This window comes from Manis pentadactyla, chromosome 12, assembly GCF_030020395.1.
Source record: "Manis pentadactyla isolate mManPen7 chromosome 12, mManPen7.hap1, whole genome shotgun sequence".
NCBI lineage: Eukaryota > Metazoa > Chordata > Mammalia > Pholidota > Manidae > Manis > Manis pentadactyla.
In genome coordinates this window covers 9,250,791-9,268,870 of record NC_080030.1, presented here as the reverse complement: position 1 = coordinate 9,268,870, position 18,080 = coordinate 9,250,791, and the positions used below count along the sequence as shown (strand labels likewise).

Below are 18,080 nucleotides of genomic sequence, written 5' to 3'. Positions count from 1 at the left end.
TGTCCTAAGCTTTTGGGACATATCAATGTACAAGATAGACAAAAGCCTGTACTAGGCACCTTGTTAAGATGTCTATACATCCATCAGTCTTATTCAATCTTCACAACATTTTTATGCCGATTTATTATATTATTCATTCTATTTTATGGAGGAAAAAAATTATGGCTTAGACAGGCTTTGGTTGAGGAGCGAGGAAGTATCCGGGATGGGATTGAAACCAACACAATTTTGATTACTCGTGGCAGCGCGCGGCTCCGGGGAGCGAAATGGACGCTCCGCGGGGACGAGCGCGCTGGCGTCCGTTGCCATGGCCTCGACGCTCTCAGAGCTCTAGTTCGCGTTGCGCAACACGTGACCCCAGCCAATATGGCACCGCCCATGGTGTTCCAATATCCACGTGGTCCCCGGCAGTCAAGATGGCGGCAGCGGCCAGCCCAACTTCCTTGGAGTCCGCCCCGCGGATCATGCGGTTGGTGGCCGAGTGTAGCCGCTCCAGGGCCCGAGCAGGCGAGCTGCGGCTGCAGCACGGGCCGGTGGCCACTCCAGTGTTCATGCCAGTGGGCACTCAGGCCACCATGAAGGGCATCACGGCCGAGCAACTGGACGCGCTGGGCTGCCGCATCTGCCTTGGCAACACTTACCATCTGGGTCTGAGGCCGGTGGGCGAGCTCCGCCTGGGCGGGGCGGCGGCGGGGCGTGGGGAGCCCTGGAGCGAATATTCCCTAGGCCCGGGCACGCCTCCAAATGTCAATCGCGTATCGAGCTCTCGGGGCGGCCCAGGTCTTGTACTGGGCGTGAGAGAGCCACGGGGGATCGAAACTGGCCAGCCCTGCCCCTCCCAACATGAGATCCAGAATCGCGCTCATCACTGACCTGCCCCTTTCTTCCACCAACCTAGGGCCCAGAGCTGATCCGGAAAGCCCACGGTCTCCACGGCTTCATGAACTGGCCCCACAATCTGCTGACGGTGAGGTGGGGTCGGAGCCGGGATCCGACGGCCCTCCTTGGGGGTGGATATCCCCTATTACCCCCGCCCCTGACAGCGCTGCGGTGGGGTTTCCTCCAGGACAGCGGCGGCTTCCAGATGGTGTCCCTGGTGTCCCTGTCCGAGGTGACGGAGGAAGGCGTCCGCTTCCGCTCCCCCTACGACGGCGATGAGACCCTTCTGAGCCCGGAGAGGTCGGTGGAGATACAGAACGCGCTGGGTGAGCGGATCCCGGGGACCATTCCCTTCCCCTGCCTTCGGCTGGTGGAGGTGAGGCGGGCCGGTTCCTTACGTGCTGCGTGGCTTCGGGCAAGTCACTCCCCCTCTCTGAGCTTCAGGTGAGCCAACTCAAATGAGGCTAGTTCACAAGAATAGTGATGTAATGTCTGTAAAATCTCATTGGTGCAGTGCCTGGCGTATAGTAGCTTTTATTGTTTTATTTTATTTTATTATTATTTTCATTGCTATTTTTTCTCTTTGGGGCTTTTTAGTATTTTCAGTGTTGTATAACCGTTACCACAATCTAATTTCAGAACATTTTTATCATCCTAAAAAGAAATCCTGTTCCCATTATCAATCATTTTCCATTCCCCCCTCCTCCTAGTTCTAACTAATCTACTTTCTGTCTCTATATTCTATGTTCTAGATGTATGATGTAAATGAAATCATGCAATATGTGTTCTGTGAATGGCCTCTTTTACTCAGCATAATGTTTTTGAGGTTCATCTGTATTGTAAGTTTGTATCGTATATTTTAGCCAAATATATAATAGTCCATTGAATGGATATGCTTCATTTATTTTATTTTTTATAGTTGTAACCCTATACATTGCTTATTTTAATTTTTTGTTGCCATGTTTCTGGTTTCTTAATCTCCTTAGGTCATCTGTGTTGTATCAAACCAAGTCCCAGACATCCTATGTAGATGAATTTTCATTTTATCTCTAAAACATAGGGGCTGGGTTTGTTTGTTTTTTGTATCATTAATGTACAATTACATGAGGAACATTATGGTTACTAGACTCCCCCCATTATCAAGTCCCCGCCCCATACCCCATTACAGTCACTGTCCATCAGTGTAGTAAGATGCTATAGAGTCACTACTTGTCTTCTCTGCGCTATACTGCCTTCCCTGTGCCCCCACCCCTAACATTATGTGTGTTAATCGTAATGCCCCTTTTTCCCCTTTATCCCTCCCTTCCCACCCATCCTCCCCAGTCCCTTTCCCTTTGGTAACTGTTAGTCCATTCTTGGGTTCTGTGAGTCTGCTGCTGTTTTGCACCTTCAGTTTTTTTCTTTGTTCTTATACTCCACATATGAGTGAAATCATTTGGTGCTTGTCTCTCTCTGACTGGCTTATTTCACTGAGCATAATACCCTCCAGTTCCATCCATGTTGTTGCAAATGGTAGGATTTGTTTTCTTATGGCTGGATAATATTCCATTGTGTATATGTACCACATCTTCGTTATCCATTCATCTACTGATGGACACTTAGGTTGCTTCCATTTCTTGGCTATTGTAAATAGTGCTGCGATAAACCTAGGGGTGCATCTGTCTTTTTGAAACTGGGCTCCTGCATTCTTAGGGTAAATTCCTAGAAGTGGAATTCATGGGTCTATTTGCTATTGTGAGTTTTTTGAGGAACCTCCATACTGCTTTCCACAATGGTTGAACTAGTTTACATTCCCACCAGCAGTGTAGGAGGCTTCCCCTTTCTCCACAGTCTCGCCAACATTTGTTGTTGTTTGTCTTTTGGATGGTGGCGATCCTTACTGGTGTGAGGTGATATCTCATTGTGGTTTTAATTTGCATTTCTCTGATGATTAGCTATGTGGAGAATCTTTTCATGTGTCTGTTGGCCATCTGAATTTCTTCTTTGGAGAACTGTCTGTTCAGCTCCTCTGCCCAATTTTTAATTGGATTATTTGCTTTTTGTTTGATGAGGTATATGAGCTCATTATATATATTGGATGTCAACCTATAGGGGCTGGTTTTTAAAACACCCATAATACCATCATTCCAGCTAAAAATGATTAATAATCATTCAGTAACATCATCCAATATCTAGCCAGTGCTTAAAATTCCAGTTGTTTATTAAGTGCCACAATCCTGTTGGTTTGGGGATCCAAATAATGTGCAGACACTGCAATGGTTTGAAAGGCCCCTTAACTTTATTAATATATATTATGTATATTACATATTATATACAGTTTACATATATATTACATATTATAAAGTTTCTCTTCCCAGCTCCTTTTTTTTGAGCAATTTGCTTCCTGACAAAACTGGTTCCTTTCTCCTTTAGTGTATCCCACAGTCTGAATTTGGAGGATCACATCCCTCTGGTGTCATTAGCAGTTTTCTTCTGCCCTCTAGATTTCCTGTAAGTTTACCGTTAGAGCTAGAGTTGGAGCCGGGTTCAAGTTCTTGTTCCTTTTGGCAAGATGGCTTCGCTGTGTGTATTGCAATCAGGGGGCACCTAATGCCACTCCACTTCTCCTCAGTGCCGTCAGTGCTCCTTGCCTGGAACCATTGTGCTCTTAGAGGTTTTGTAAAATGGTGATGTTGTCATTCTGTCACGCTTCCTTCATTTATTAGCCAGCTTGCTTCTGTGAAGAGAAACATCTCTTACCAACTCCTGGGAGACGCAAGTAGTTCAGTTCATGCAGGAGAAGTGGGACTGATTCTCTCCCTTATTTATCAGTTTTCACGGATAGATCACTCAGCACCCTGTAGTAATGATGAGCTAATCTATAGTTTTTTAGGATCACCATGAACTCATGGGTTTGAATGTATTCGATGTGTCTTGATCCATCGCAGTCAGATCGGTCCCTATCGATTCTCAAGCCGCCCCATCTTTGCTTAAGTGTTGCACTTTTTTCCTATAAGGATACATCTTGGCAATATTTTCTTGAGCTTTTTGTGACATACTAGCCGACAGTCCCTAATCTGAAATTCTTGGGGTCAGAATTTCACATTTTACAGGGCTCATATATACCATATGTAACATAGCACGAGGTTGGGGTAGCACACTCTGACACTTTTTTTTTTCCTTAACTTTTAAAAAGTTGTGGCAAAATGCGTATACCATAAAATTGACCACTGTAACCATTTGTAAGTGTTCAATTCAGTGACATTAAGTATGTTTGCGTTTGTTGTGAAACCATCCCCACCATGCATCTCCAGAACTCTATTCGTCTTGCAAAACTGAAAGTCTGTCCCCATTGAACAGTAATCCCCAGCCCCTCCCATAGCCTCTGGCCCCCACCACCCACTTTCTGTCTCTGTGGATGGGGCTCCTCTAAGGACCTCCTAAGAGTGGCATCAGACAGGTTTTGTCTTTCTGCATCTGGCTTGTTTCATTGAACACTATGTCCCCAAGGTCCATCCGTATTGTAGCAGGTGTCAGGATGTCCTTCCGTTTTAAGGCTGAGTAATATTCCATTTTATGGATGGACCACATCGTGTTTATCCATTTGTCTGTCTATGGACACTCGGCTTGCTTCTGCCTTTTGGCTACTGTGAATCATGCTGCTGTGAACATGGGTGTAAGTATCTCTTTGAGACCCTGCTTCCAGTATTTTTGGGGTATATACTGGATCATATGGTATGCACTGCCCTTCTATTGCATTAACATTTATGAATTTTCATCCACAAATGGGATCTTAGAAAACCCCAGGTCTCAGGTTTTGTTGCCAAATGAATATGCCATAGCATAAGAAAAAGATTTGGCTTAGAGAAGTTTCTGGATTTTGGAACTATAGGAAAGGAACATTCTGTTAAGGGCTAGACCATGGTTTATTTAACCAGACCCCCGTTGCCAGGTGGTTGGGCTCCCACTGTGATGTTGCCCACTATGGCGATATGAGTCGCTTTATATGCACGGTATCTTGTTCTTGAAGGATAAACTCACAGAAGTATGATTTTATTCTGTGTCAGCAACAGGTTCTATCTGGGGTGGGGCAAGCTCAGATGTACCTTCTGGAAAGCTCTCTCTGGCTCCTGTGTAAACAGAGTAGGAGGCTAAGTGGGAGTCAGGAAGACGCAAGAAGGGACATCTGGGGTCCAGCTCGTCCCCAGCAGGACGTGGGCTTTCTCAGTGACAGTGTCCCTGTCTCCCCCCCAGGCTCAGACATCATCATGCAGCTGGATGATGTGGTCAGCAGCACTGTGACAGGGCCACGCGTGGAGGAGGCCATGCACAGGTGTGTGTGTGTCAGGGGAGGTGATCCTGGACCTGCAGCCTGTCCCCCTACTCCCTTCGGGCTTGTGACTGGGGACCTCTGACAGGTCAATCCGCTGGCTGGACCGATGCATTGCAGCCCATCGGCGACCGGACAAGCAAAACCTCTTTGCCATCATTCAGGGTGGGCTGGACGCAGATCTCCGGGCCACCTGCCTTGAAGGTAGAGCCATATACTGGCAGTACCAGGGCTTGTCCATCGCTGAGGATCCCACATGGGCCTGGCCTGTGATGGTGCTCAGACAGTGGGCACTCCAGGAAGAAGGAACAGCTGAAGCAAAGGCCCAGAGTGGACACGTAGAATGTTTGCAGAATAATAGGAATTCCAATAGCTCTCAATTTTTAGTTGTTCACCAGATACTATGCCAAATGCTGGTCATATACCGGATGGACCCATTGAATTTTCATAGCCTTCCTCATTTTAGGTGGGGACAACGAGGTTCCCCAGGTCAAGGAAGGGGAAAGTGGGCACAGGGCTGTGAGGTCACTTAACAGCCACACATCTTAGATATTGCAGAACTGGGGTTAGAACCCAGGCCTTGAGCTCTAGAACCTACAGCATTAACCAATGCACTGTTCTCCTCCCTCCCTGGGGAGCTAGACACACAGGGTCTGGTGGGCTCAGGGCATATGCTAACCCTGTAGGCCCTGGGACACCACACTGTGGTGCTGGGAGCCATAGAGGGCTGTTGAATGGGAGAGTGACAGCAACCAAGGGGCATCATAGAAAAATCCCAGTAGGACAGGAAGCAGAAGGCCCATAAGGAGGCTGTGGGGGTTGTCCAGGGGGAAGGGTAACAATAAGGCCTGAACCATAGCCATGGCTGTGGAGATAAAGGTGAGGCAGAGATGGGGGCCCAAAGGCAGTGAGGTGTTGCGGGCAAGGCTCTGGAGTCCACCAGGCTACATCCAAACCCCTGACCTCCTGCCTCCTCGCTGTGCACCCTTGGGAGAGTGGCTTGTCCTCTCTGAGCCTCACTTTCTTCCTCTGTAAAGTGGGAACATACTCCAGTGTCATGGGGTCAGAGTGAAGAAAAAATGGGAGAATTTGCTCAGTATCCCTCCTGTATTTCGCATCAGTGTGTGCGGTTAGGAAGACTGCCCTCAAACCATGCTCCCCTCACCTCCACCCCTGTCCTGCTCTAATAAGCTTTTTTAATGGATAGAAACCTACAGATTCATTTCATGTGAGGGCTCAGTACACGTGGACATGCATGAGAGCAGAAACCAAGGCTTCGTGAAGTGTTACTCTTATATGTGAGATCCTTTCTGGTATTTTCTGTTCTCTTTCATTAAAAAAAACCCCACCAGCCTGGTCTTTCCCCATCAGATTCATTGCCCAGCTACTTGCAGTTTGACCAGCTCCACCTGGTGGCTCTTCTGAACGTGCTCTGAAGCTCTCCTTGCCCCAGGACCACCTGGGTGCTCCCCCATGACAGGATGGGTGTCCGGGGTGAGGGGGACCTGGGAAGCTGCATTTGAACAACCCGCCCCTGCTGGGGTCCGACACAAGCCTGGGCTTTGAGGCCAAACCCGGGTTCAGACCCAGCCTCTGGCCTATGTGGCCCAGAGCTAGTGTTCAGCTACCCACACCTCAGCAACAGCGCAGACCTGCAGCTCCTTCTCTGCAGGTCTGCAGCCTAATTACTCTCTTCTAGACTCCAACACGCTCAGGCAGCGGCAGTTCCTTTGGTGGTAAGACCTGAACTGGGTGGTGACTTACCCCAGCTTGAGGAGACTGTGTGCATCTTGCTGCGGAAATGTTACAGTGTTAGGTAGCGGGGCTGTTATCAGCATATAGGGTGTTCACTGTTCTAGAATTGAGAAAAATTTGGGAACACATTTGGCTCCATTTTAGGTTTCTGCTAAGGGAGCATGGGCTGTGGGCCTCTCCTGAGTTCGGTGGGAAACGATTGCACATGCAGCAGGCCCATCGCCAGTGGCCCCCCCAAACACACACACACACACACACACACATATTGTTCCTGTGGGAGGTGAGGGTCTGGGCAAAGTCTACCCTGGGGGAAAGAAGGAGGAGGAGCATTTCCTTAAGCCTGGTCGCCCCTCACCTTGCCCCTTATCCGCAGAGATGACCAAGAGGGACGTGCCTGGCTTTGCCATCGGGGGCCTGAGTGGGGGTGAGAGCAAGGGCCAGTTCTGGAAGATGGTGGCTCTGAGCACCTCAAAGCTGCCTAAGGACAAGCCCCGATACCTGATGGGGGTCGGGTATGTGGAGGAGATGGGAGACTGCACCGCCTATGGGAAGCCGATTCCCCGGGGAGCCTGGCCAGGGCGGTGTGGGGTGGGTGGGGAGGACATAACTCTGCCTCGGGGGGACTAAGGAGGACACAGCCCTCCTTGGGGTGGTTGTGGGGAATGGGGCCCAATCCTGGGGCAGTCTGAGGGAGGAGGTGGGGTGGGGCACAGACCTGGGTGTGTGTGCAGGGCATGAAGTTCTCTGCTCCCCTGCCCCTGTGGCCCCACCCTCAGCTATGCCACTGATCTGGTGGTCTGTGTGGCTCTCGGATGCGACATGTTCGACTGTGTCTTCCCCACACGGACAGCGGTGAGGCCCTGGGCAGGGGGAAGATGGGGAAGCCTGGTGGGGGGCAAAGAGGAGGTGGGATTGGGGAGGAGAAAGACCTGGGTGACCACCTTCGCCTGCCTCCTTCCCCAGCGCTTCGGCTCCGCCCTGGTACCCACAGGGACCCTGCAGCTGAAGAAGAAGCAGTACGAGAAGGACTTCCGCCCCATAGACCCTGCGTGTGCCTGTCCCACCTGCCAGAAGTAGGGGGGGCGGGGGCCTGGGGGCCAGGGGAGGGCGCAGAGGGGCCAAGACCCGGCGCTGCTAAGCACACACCTGTCCACAGGCACAGCCGGGCCTTCCTACACACGCTGCTCCACAGTGACAACACCGCCTCCCTGCACCACCTCACTGTCCACAACATCGCCTACCAGGTGTGCCCGTGCCCAAGGCACACAGGCATGGCAAAGGGGCAGCGAGGGTCCCCTGGGTGTCCGCAGTTGGCTGACGGCTGACATCTCTCCACAGCTGCGGTTGATGAGCGCAGTGCGCACCAGTATCGTGGAGAAGCGCTTCCCCGACTTCGTGCGGGACTTCATGGGTACCATGTATGGGGACCCCACCCTCTGTCCCGCCTGGGCCACTGAAGCCCTGGCCTCTGTGGGAATCACACTCCGTTGACCTGGCCCTGGCTTGGGAGAGGAAGGGAGGGAAGATACTGAAGGATTTTTATAAAAGATTCAAACTTGAGTGTGTCTGTGTGCCTTCTTGGGGAGGAGGCCTGTGTCTTGGTCCCCTTCCTTGTCTGAGTGTCACTGCAGACCCCCAACTGATGATAACACAAGTCACCATAGCAGCAGGTGGAAATCTGGAAACCATGTGGTAAAGCCCAGCCTATAGGAAGAGTGGGGGCTGCAGCCTTTTTCCTGTGGCTCAGGCCCCCCAGCCAACGTTGGGTGAGCACTCTTGTCCTCCCCATTTTTTACAGTGAGGAAATAGGCCAAGGCCTCCACTGAGGAAGTAGCCTGGCTCCAGAGCTCGTGGTCTCAGCTTTGACTTTTTGGACACATGACTTATCTTGCTGTCAGTAAACATAGCAATGATGACAATACGTGTGATTTTGTGGGCGCTTACACTATGCCTACCACTGTTCTGGGTGGTTGTCCTATGGATTTAATACTTGCAACTTTATGGCACGTGTAGAGATATGTCCCCCATTTTACAGATGGGGAAACTGAGGTTCATAGGAATGAAGTCATTTGGTCATTATCACCCAGCAGACAGAACTGGGATCTAACCCACATACGGCCAAATACAGAGTTGGTACTCTTAGAAAATAAGAGCTTTTAAATTGATACATACATGTGTAAGAGCTAATAACATACCAAAAAATGCAACTGCTTTGATCATTTTGTGGATTCTTTCAGGAATTTTCCATGTGTATGTGTTTTTCATGAGTGTCAGCATCCTTTATAGGCGTTCTGTACCTTGTTTTGTTTTTTCTTTTTTTTAGTCCATTTAAAATTGTTACATGTCAGTAGTGAGGACCTTCTTAGTCTGTTTTAGAGCTGCTGCATAGTATTTATTTAACCAGCTCCGTGGATGGGCAGTTAGGGTGTTGCCAGGTTTCTGCAATTGTGGGCAAGTGTGCAGTGCCAAACCTTGGCCGTCTTTTTGCCCATCTCTCTGAGGCCTGGAGTTTTGTGTCTTAGAGCAGACACACGCCACTGGCCACTCTGCCACCCTCCTCCCCACTCTTCTCCATTCCTGTTGCCCCCTCGTCCGCCCACTTCCCCCCTCCATTGCTCCTGATTCCTTACTGGGTTGCTTCTCTCTGTCCCATCCATGCCCAGAGCAGTCAATCGTTGCCAGGCCACTGCATCTGGGGATGTCTCTCCGTGGGCACTAGGTGAAACTTTAACCCATACCAGGGAGGGTCCCTGTCTCTGATCAGCTCAAACAAGTGCCAGCAAGAAACGAATTCATTAAATCAAGAGTAGGAGCGAATGTCAGCAGCTATGCAGGCAGTAGAGAGAGGAAGAACGAAGGGAGGGAAGGGAAGTTTGTAGAAGTCCTGCTTGGTGTACGGCAAATTCCACATCAACAGTTCCTGAAGCCAGGGTCACCTGGCGTCCAGTGTCCGCTTGAATATGCATGGCGTGGGAACTAAGCCTCTACCGCCCCAGGATTTGGGGGAGCTGCAGAGCACTGGATGGCGTGAGATTATGTTCTAAGAACTTCCAAAAGCAGAGAGAGGAGATACTCGTTCAGGCTACTAAAAAGCATGATCATACAGCTGCAGTCCTGTCTGGGTCACCAAGGCAATGGGAATTTGCAAGCCCAGATCAGAGATCTCAGTAGCCCTTCCCTACTTGTCTGGAGTGGAACAGAGAGAGAGAGAAGACTTGCACTTAAATCTAGAAAACTGAAGATCATAGCAAAGTAACAAAGACACCTAACCATTGGGAAAGGGTTCTCTTATTAACCTGACGACAGGCTTGGAAGAGTGCAGAGGGAAAACGCAGTAAGTTGAGCAGCAAGACTGTATTTAAGGCTGTTCTGGGTGGTACACACTTGAAGAAAGGGGAGTGTGGGCAGCCTCAGAGAGGAGGCTCCCTTAAAGGTTTAGGATTCATGTTTTTTAAGGATTTTAAGAAGGGTGGGGAGAGGGGCGTAGCCTTGACGTGTGGTCTCATGATGTCTATCTCTGGTGAGAGAGATTATGTCACCATCCCTCTGGATATTCTGTAAGATAAAGTTAACAAGAGGAATTTATTGATATGGTTCTTTTCCAAAATAATGGTTACCCTCAAGCAGTGGAAACATACCATTTAAAACTGCTTGCCCTGATATAAGATAGGGTCAGTTGTTGGCTAATTACCATAAAATGTTAAGAATCTTACTTCCTAACTCCCTGGTTGTTAAAATAGAACCTTAGCCTTAAGATGCAGTCCCTCCTGTCCCTACTAAACTGTTTATATCTTGGCATTTTTCATCATAGGCAGGAAAAAATAATCCTGATGCTTGTCCTATGTCCCTGCTCTACCTCAAAATCACTAATTTTCTTAGAATCCTTCCACCTATCTCTGGCTTGTTTTCCAAGAGATCAAGAGCTCCAGTTCCCAGAACCCTCAATGTTGCCTGCAAGATAACGTGTCTTTCAATGGGGGAGAGGATCTGTTGAGCTTCACTGGGCACTCAAAACGGTCATGATGCGCTCCCGTTGGAGAGGCAGGGGAACAACTTTGGAGGCGTCAGCAGCATCAAAGGACGCCTGAGAGGAGGGGTTTCTAGGAGAGGGCATGGCATTTGTAAAAGTGAGGAGGTGTGACTTAATAGGAATGAAAGTGGGAAACCACGAGGCAGTGCTGGACAGCCTCCCCAAAGGAAGGTTAACAACTTCTGACTCTCACCTTCAAAGTGAATTGCGACTCAACGCGGAGAGGTGGTATGCAAGCTCGAAGCCGAACAGCATTCTGGGACTTGTAGTGTTCTTAAGAGCCCGGAAATTCCAAAGTGACGCTCACCATTGGGTCCACCGGGAGGTGTCGCCCTTTGGAGTACAGTGGGCCTTATCCTCTATCCCAAGGCTCTTTAATAAACATAACAACAGTCACAAGAACGGGAAATTCTTTGACAGATACAGTTCTCAATCAGAGTCAAGGATAGGAGGCTAGATAGAGCCTGTCCTTCGCTTTAATGGCTGAAGGGACAGAGTGATATTTATATAAACCAATGGCATATTTACAGAGAAGTTGGTAGCGTCTAATAACAAACCAAGGTCTAAGGAATAAGTCTCTTACATCATGGGCCAGCGTTATTGAGTGGCGAGTCTTACTACCAATAAGACTGGCGGATTTTCTTGCCGTCTGGGAACTCCCCCAAAAGGCGGAGCCAACATGCCTTTTTCCGAAACACCGCCTCCTGGCCTTGACAACTCGTTACTCGCCGCCACTGGCTCTTGCACAAAAGTGAAGGTTCTTTTGTCCAATGAATCCGAGAGATGGTTCCCAGGGGGAAGGATCACTCAGCCGTAGGCCCGTGCCTCGCTTTCATTGGCTTGGTGCGCATGAGTGGCATCGCGGCCGACCAATCGAGAGCTGGCCGAGGGTTTGAGCGCAGCCCCCGGGGCCGGACGGGAGGTCGCTCAGGTCGGGTGTCGCCTAAGAACCGGATGAGGCGGCGTCCGTGAGGCCGAACCGGGAGTGGGCATCGCGCCGAAGCCCGGGCGGGCGGGGAGCAACGGCCGCGGACGCCGCGGGACCGCGTCATTGAGGGCCGGGGGCGGGCGGAGAGCGCGGGCCGCTCGGGCCTGGGCTGCCGGCGCCATGGGCAACCGCGGGATGGAAGAGTTGATCCCGCTGGTGAACAAGCTGCAAGACGCCTTCAGCTCCATCGGCCAGAGCTGCCACCTGGACCTGCCGCAGATCTCCGTGGTGGGCGGCCAGAGCGCCGGCAAGAGCTCGGTGCTCGAGAACTTCGTGGGCCGGTGAGCGAGCGCGGCGGCGACGGCTGACGGGCGGTGGCCTAGGGCGCGGAGGGCGGACCGGGAATGGCGCGCCCTGCGCCGCCGGCGTAACTGCGGCGCTTGCGTGCCCGCGACGGGGACGGGGACCGGGAGGCGGGCCCTGTGGAACTCCCTGGGTTGCAGGGGCAGGGAGCCGTCTCAGGCCCTTGCGGCTGCTAGCTAGCTGGGGGGCGTGGGCTGGGTGGTGCGGTGGACCCCCGCCAACTCTCTGGTCCCCAGCTTTAGTGGCTGAATTCTACCATCTGGTTGCCTATAGGTCAAGAGTAGGTCCCCCTTTCCTGTACGTCTGTCCAAAACCTGCCCCCTAGGTGTCTATTGGGCCGACCCCTGCCGTCTGGCTGGCTGCTCATTTGTCTGGAGCAGCCCCTGCCGTCTGGTTGGCTGTCTCTGTGTCCTGGATAGGCCTCCCTGTCACCACCACTTGGCTGCCCATCTGTCCTGTCCCGCAGGGCAGCGTCCTGCTGCCTGGCTGGCTGTCCAGGATGACCTGTGCTGTTTGGCCACCCATCCCTGCCCCTCTCAGAGTAACGGTTAGCCATCCCTGTGTTCGGATGGCCTCTGCTGTCTGGCTGTCTAGCTGGATCCTAGGGGTCCCTGTTGCCTGGTTCTTCTGTCTGACTCTTAAACTTGGTTTTTGACAAACGCTGGCTGCTCGCTTCTAAGTGGATCCTTTTGTCTGCCTGTCCTGGTGTCCATCCTCTTCCTAGTCTGCCTAGCAGTGCCCTGGCAGCCTGCTACTGTCCAGCCCCATCTCTTTGGCAAGGGATGGTGGGAACGTGCAGAGGAGAAGGAAGATAATGAATGAGACTTGAACCTGTCCCTTCTCAGCTGAAAGTAGGACCTCGGGGGGGAATCTTTCTGCAGGATTCTTTCCTGGCCTACATCAGGGTTCTCCAGTCCCCAAGCTAAAGCCTACAAATCGGGGGCCCACCTTGGAGCCTAGGAAGGGACTTCTGATCGGGCCTCAGTGGCAAAGCTGGGACACAGCCTTCCCTGGGCAGCCCTGAGAAATTTCAGCTCGCCCATCTGTCCAGTAGGCAAATTCTACCCTTTGGGTTATTTCCAGGATTCAGGAAGCTGATGAATGAGAACAGGTCCTGTGGCTACCGCGTCAGCTCCGTTCTCCCTTCCCTGCCTCTTGTCCTTCTGTTTCCCAGATGGGCAGCCACTTCTCCATTCTGGGAAGGACTCCATTTGTGACTACAGCTGCCCAATGACAACATTACAGTCGTCCTCATTATTATGATCGTTATCAGTGTTAATGGTAACGTTCATCTCGTGGGTCCCAGGCTGAGTTCTCTCTTGACTCAGTATTTTGAATCCCATGGTGAGCCAGTGGAGTACATTCTGTTACCCTACCTTGGAGATGAGTAGGAGGGTCAAAGGATTCTCCGTTTGCCCAAGGGCACCAGGCTGCTGCTCAGTGGAGCCATCTGGGTGCCCAGCCCTGCCCCTGCCTTCCAAGAGGCCTGGGGTTTTGCTCCCAGCAGATGAATTTCCTCCTTTGTCTCTGGCTCCTTGCGCTCTGTCTACTGTAGCGGAAAGGTGTGGACTTGGGGTCAGCAGGGCCTGGGCTGAGCCTCACTCTGGACTGGGGGCCTCTCTGCGTAGCTGTCTTCCTGCCTGCTGCGCTTTCAGTGGTACATGCAAAGCTCTGTCCATTTCATTTGCCCTGGGACCTCACACAGGCTGTTTGACCTGAGCCCCAGTTTTCCTTCCTAAAAATGAGTGATGGTCCCTCAACAAGATCTTTGCAATGATGCAGGGACATGTTTGTTAACAGTGCTTAGCACAGTGCCTGGTGCACAGTAGGTCTACATAGATGGGCCATTTTTCACCAGGCTGGTTCCTCTCGTATCAACAACAAAAGCTACTCAGAATTAAAGTGCTCTGAGGTTACGCATTGGACATCATTGAAGCCTTAGCAGGCTGGCACTGCCGTGATCCCATTTTACAGAGCAGGAAACTGAGGCTCAATTCAGCTGGCTGAGCACTCTTGCTCAAGGCTGTTCAGTGAGTAGTTGGGGCTCTGGGTTGGGAACCTCGGACTTCTCTCCCCTCCCAACCTCCCCTAAGTCCCTCTGCCCCTTGCCTTTCTCTCCCACACACCCTGGCATCTGGCGACTACCAGCAGCTACTGAGCTAGCTGGCTCCTGAGGCAGCCTCCCCACAGAAGCCTGCAGTGTGACATCCAGGGCAGTAATTCGGGGTCTGAGAACCAAAGTTGTAAAAAGGCCTCTCTAAGAGTCCAGGGTGCTCAAACAGAGCTAACATCTTTTTATTTCTGGAATATGGGTAAGGCCTGTCTGCTACAAAGCCCTGTTTCCAGGGGACAGAAGGCAGGCCTCACCTTTAACCCCACCCCCCTACTTCTTTTTGTGGATTTGCTAAACCACGCTGCAGCGGAGACCCCAGTTCCACCTTAGCCCCATGGACCTCTGCGGCGGACATTCCTGCTGGTCCCAGGGAACAGATGAGAGAGTGTGTTGAGGGCCTGGGAGTCAGCCCCGGCTTCTGTTTCATTGCTTCCTCCTTATGGATTTTCAAAAACTGCGGTGGGAGTGAGAATGGCCCTGCCGGCCCCGCCCTATACTAGGGAGTGCAGATTGGTGGCCCCAGGTGCCAGCCAGCTTGCTAGGTCTTTTGTTTCATCTGCATGGTGCTTAAAAGGTGGTGTTTTTTATTAGCTGCCAACATTTAAAGGGTAGATTTTTGCGTCAATATCCAGATTTTTGCCTTGCTAGCAAACCACCTAAATATCTTTAGAGTTTAGTCGTATATAGTGCACAGGCTCTGGGCTCTAGGCCTGGCTCCACTGTGTTTGGCTGTGTGACTTTGGCAGGTAGACCCAGTTTTCTTTTCTGTAAAATGAGGTGATGACTAGACCCTCCCGGGGGACTGGTTGAGTAAATAGAGGTTGAGTGTGTGGACCCTGTACCTGAGGCTGTTGTTATAAGCATCATGTTCTGGCCTCCCTGGGCCTGTGTCTTGTGTGGCACCAATCGCCAGTATCTCAGAAGCAGCAGCCACTGGCTGCCGGGTCAGACTGGTCACTTGTCCCCAGCTGCCACAGTCCCCACTAGTCTCTAGTGTTCACTCAGGCCCATTTCACACTTGCCTGGAGCTTCCTGGCTCTGGAAACCTTGAACCTGTGATCCCTTCCTCTCAGCCTCAGTTTCCCCAGCTAGAAAATGGGGGCTATTAACAGTGTCTACTCATAGACCCCATTGAGGCAGACACAGCCCTGAGATGTCAAAATCCCTGCCTTGGGGGATTTGACCTTCCAGCAGCGGCAGATAAGGAAAGATGGTAGAGAATGATATGTGGAAAAAAAGAGTAGGAATATGGAGAAGGCAGGTAGAGGTTATGGTTTTAAGTAGAGGGGTTGGGGGAGGCCTGCTTGGGAAGGTGACTTTTGAGCAGAGACTTAAGGAGGTGAGGGAGGAGTCTCCAGTGGAGATGGCTGGAGGAGCATCCCAGGCCGTGGGAACAGCTAGTGCAAAGGTCCTGGGGTGGGAGTGTGCCTGGCAGCTAGTATGGCAGGAGAGTGGGGGTGGGGGAGAGGAGATTAGGGAGGCATTGTGGTGGGGTGGGTGCAGGCTGCTGGGAGCTCCGGGGGCCAGGGAGGATGTCTGAGAAGGCAAAGCTGTCAGTGATGCTGTTCCTTCCCTCCGGACCTAGTCCTGGGTTAGCTGAGGGCTTTTGCCCTTGATTTGCAGCTTTATTTTGATTTTCTAAGTGAGCATGTAGTGGCCTGATGTCCTTTTTCTTTTAACAAGAAGCGGCTGCCCACTGGACTTGACTGTCTCCAGCTGCATTTCCATTTGGTTTTTGATGATGTGCCACTCCAGGGAGACATGGCTGTGCCACAGGGCCTCTGCCTGGCACGCAGTGGCACCGGATGAATGCATGTTGGATGACTGTTGGCTCACATTCCTACCAGACTGTGGGGTAGACATATGGTCTGCCCCTTGGGCTGGTTTATCCCTTAATGGATTCTGGGTTAAAATGAAAGTCACTATTTTATAGAAATACATATAAGAAATGGCAGCTGCTATTTCCATTGTCCTTCCTCTTGGGCAAAACCGAAGTCCCTTTGCCCGCATGGTCTATAGTACCTGCGCTGGCCGGAACGGGGAGTGTGGCTGTCCCAGCGCTGCCTTAACTTCTCCCGGACTCAGTTTCCTTGTTCCGAAAATGGGGATCATGACGACGGTTCCTCCCTCTTGAGAGCAGGCTGAGGATCACATGAACTAATCCTTGTGAAATATTAGGCCTGCGCCTTTTGCATAGTCCTGGGTCAGGACTCTGACAGTCAGTTGTTAATTTCTTTTTCCTTAAAGAAAAGGAATTCGTAATTACTTTGTTAATATATGTAGCATCTCATTTTAGCACAAATGCTATTTGAGCAGCTATCAGCCAAGACCTAGTTTTCGCTTCTGGGACACAGCTGGAACCAGCCAGAGGCCCAGGTCCTGAAGTGCTGCTGGGATTCTGGGAACCTTTCCTGGTCTGTGTCTCAGTGGGAATGGTGGCTGCGAACAAATATTTGGCCATTTGGCCATGAGAGTTCTGCAGGCTCATTTAGCATATGGTGGTGGGAAATGGGGAGCAGATGTGCCCAACAGTAGTGAATTGGCCTAGACAAACAGTGGGTCCAGACAACGGACTATGAAATAGCTGCTCAGAATGACCTAGAAGAGGATTTAATGACCAGAGAGCAGCATAGGACCTGTTGGGCCCCATCTTGTTCAAAGCAGTTGTATTTCCAGTGTAAAAAAAGCTGGAAAATAGGTATGACCCCCCCCGAACCCCACATGTGGATTGCCTCCCCACATGCTTGTTGTTTTTTGCTTACTTTGGGATTATGTTCATAACCAGGAGATGGATTTCTTTTTCCAGAGCTCAGCTCTGAGCTGTCCAAGCTCTTTTTTGAAGTCGTTCGGGGATAATAGTCCTCGCCAAGTAGATGCATTGAAATCCCCTGAAAATAAGCTGGATCATTGCTGAGAGAGGGCAAAGGACGGCTGCATGGACAGTTCTAGATTTTCAGTTTTCAAAGGTAGCGCGGGTGGAAGGGGCCGGTCACGGAGTGGAAGCCTGTGCCTCTCCCGGTGTTTGCGGTTGGCTCAGAGCCCCATCTGCCAAGCTTTTGCCTGATTGGAATGAAAATGCTGAAATTAGGGGCCCTTCAACTTCAGGAAAAAAATGGGAACATCAGCTAACCCTTAATTTACTGGGGTTGCCAACCGTGGGCTGTAATTAAGCCCTTATTGTGTGAAAGCTTTGGAAAATGCAAGCCAATAATGAGATGTTTATGGGGCATTAGCTACGATCTGGATAAAAGAAAAAAATGCCCTGCTTCCGAAGCAAGGTGGCTCGGGAGAGAAAAACACGCCTGCTTCCGGGTGCATTTGGGTTCCTGCTGGTATTGGCAGGGAGGTCCCTGCTGGGTGCTGGGGATTTTCCCTGCTGGAGTCACCCTCAGCTTACAAGGGAGCTGGGGGGCTGCTGGTGTCACCTGCCGTTGCTTATGAAACAGAGCTCATGTTTGTGGAGGGTCTCCCTGTGCCGTGTTAAAAATCTGACCACCCTAAGGGACAGGTGTTGCTGCCAGCATCTGTTTTACAGGTGGGGACACTGAGGCCAGAGAGGGGCACTGGCTTGACTTCACACGGGGAGGAGCCCAGGACTGGGGCTTGAACTGGGCCTGTCTCCTCCAGAGCCAGACACCCAGGGACCAGGGGATGGGACCATATGGCGGTGGCTTTCCAGGATGGGGTGAATAATAGACGCTCG

General features: G+C 51.2%; 2 protein-coding genes across 13 annotated transcripts in view; both read left to right on the top strand.

Annotated features, from left to right (window-relative positions):
- The first annotated feature begins 194 nt into the window (after positions 1-194).
- On the top strand, positions 195-8,503 carry QTRT1 (queuine tRNA-ribosyltransferase catalytic subunit 1). The gene is made up of 10 exons (XM_036879316.2): positions 195-659; positions 899-967; positions 1,067-1,205; positions 5,113-5,191; positions 5,277-5,392; positions 7,317-7,455; positions 7,720-7,795; positions 7,907-8,016; positions 8,100-8,187; positions 8,282-8,503. The coding sequence occupies exons 1-10, from the start codon at positions 267-269 to the stop codon at positions 8,432-8,434; spliced, it is 1,362 nt and encodes a 453-aa protein (XP_036735211.1). The 5' UTR covers positions 195-266; the 3' UTR covers positions 8,435-8,503.
- A 3,438-nt stretch (positions 8,504-11,941) lies between these two features.
- The window catches only part of DNM2 (dynamin 2), a 75,769-nt gene continuing 69,630 nt past the window's right edge, over positions 11,942-18,080 (top strand). For 11 of the 12 annotated variants that reach the window (XM_036879327.2, XM_036879324.2, XM_036879322.2 and 8 more), the window contains exon 1: positions 11,942-12,242. In XM_036879327.2, coding sequence (XP_036735222.1) covers positions 12,082-12,242 — 161 coding nt within the window. In that variant the 5' untranslated portion in view covers positions 11,942-12,081. The remainder of the gene's footprint in view (positions 12,243-18,080) is intronic. The other variant, XM_057489918.1, reaches the window with a different exon arrangement.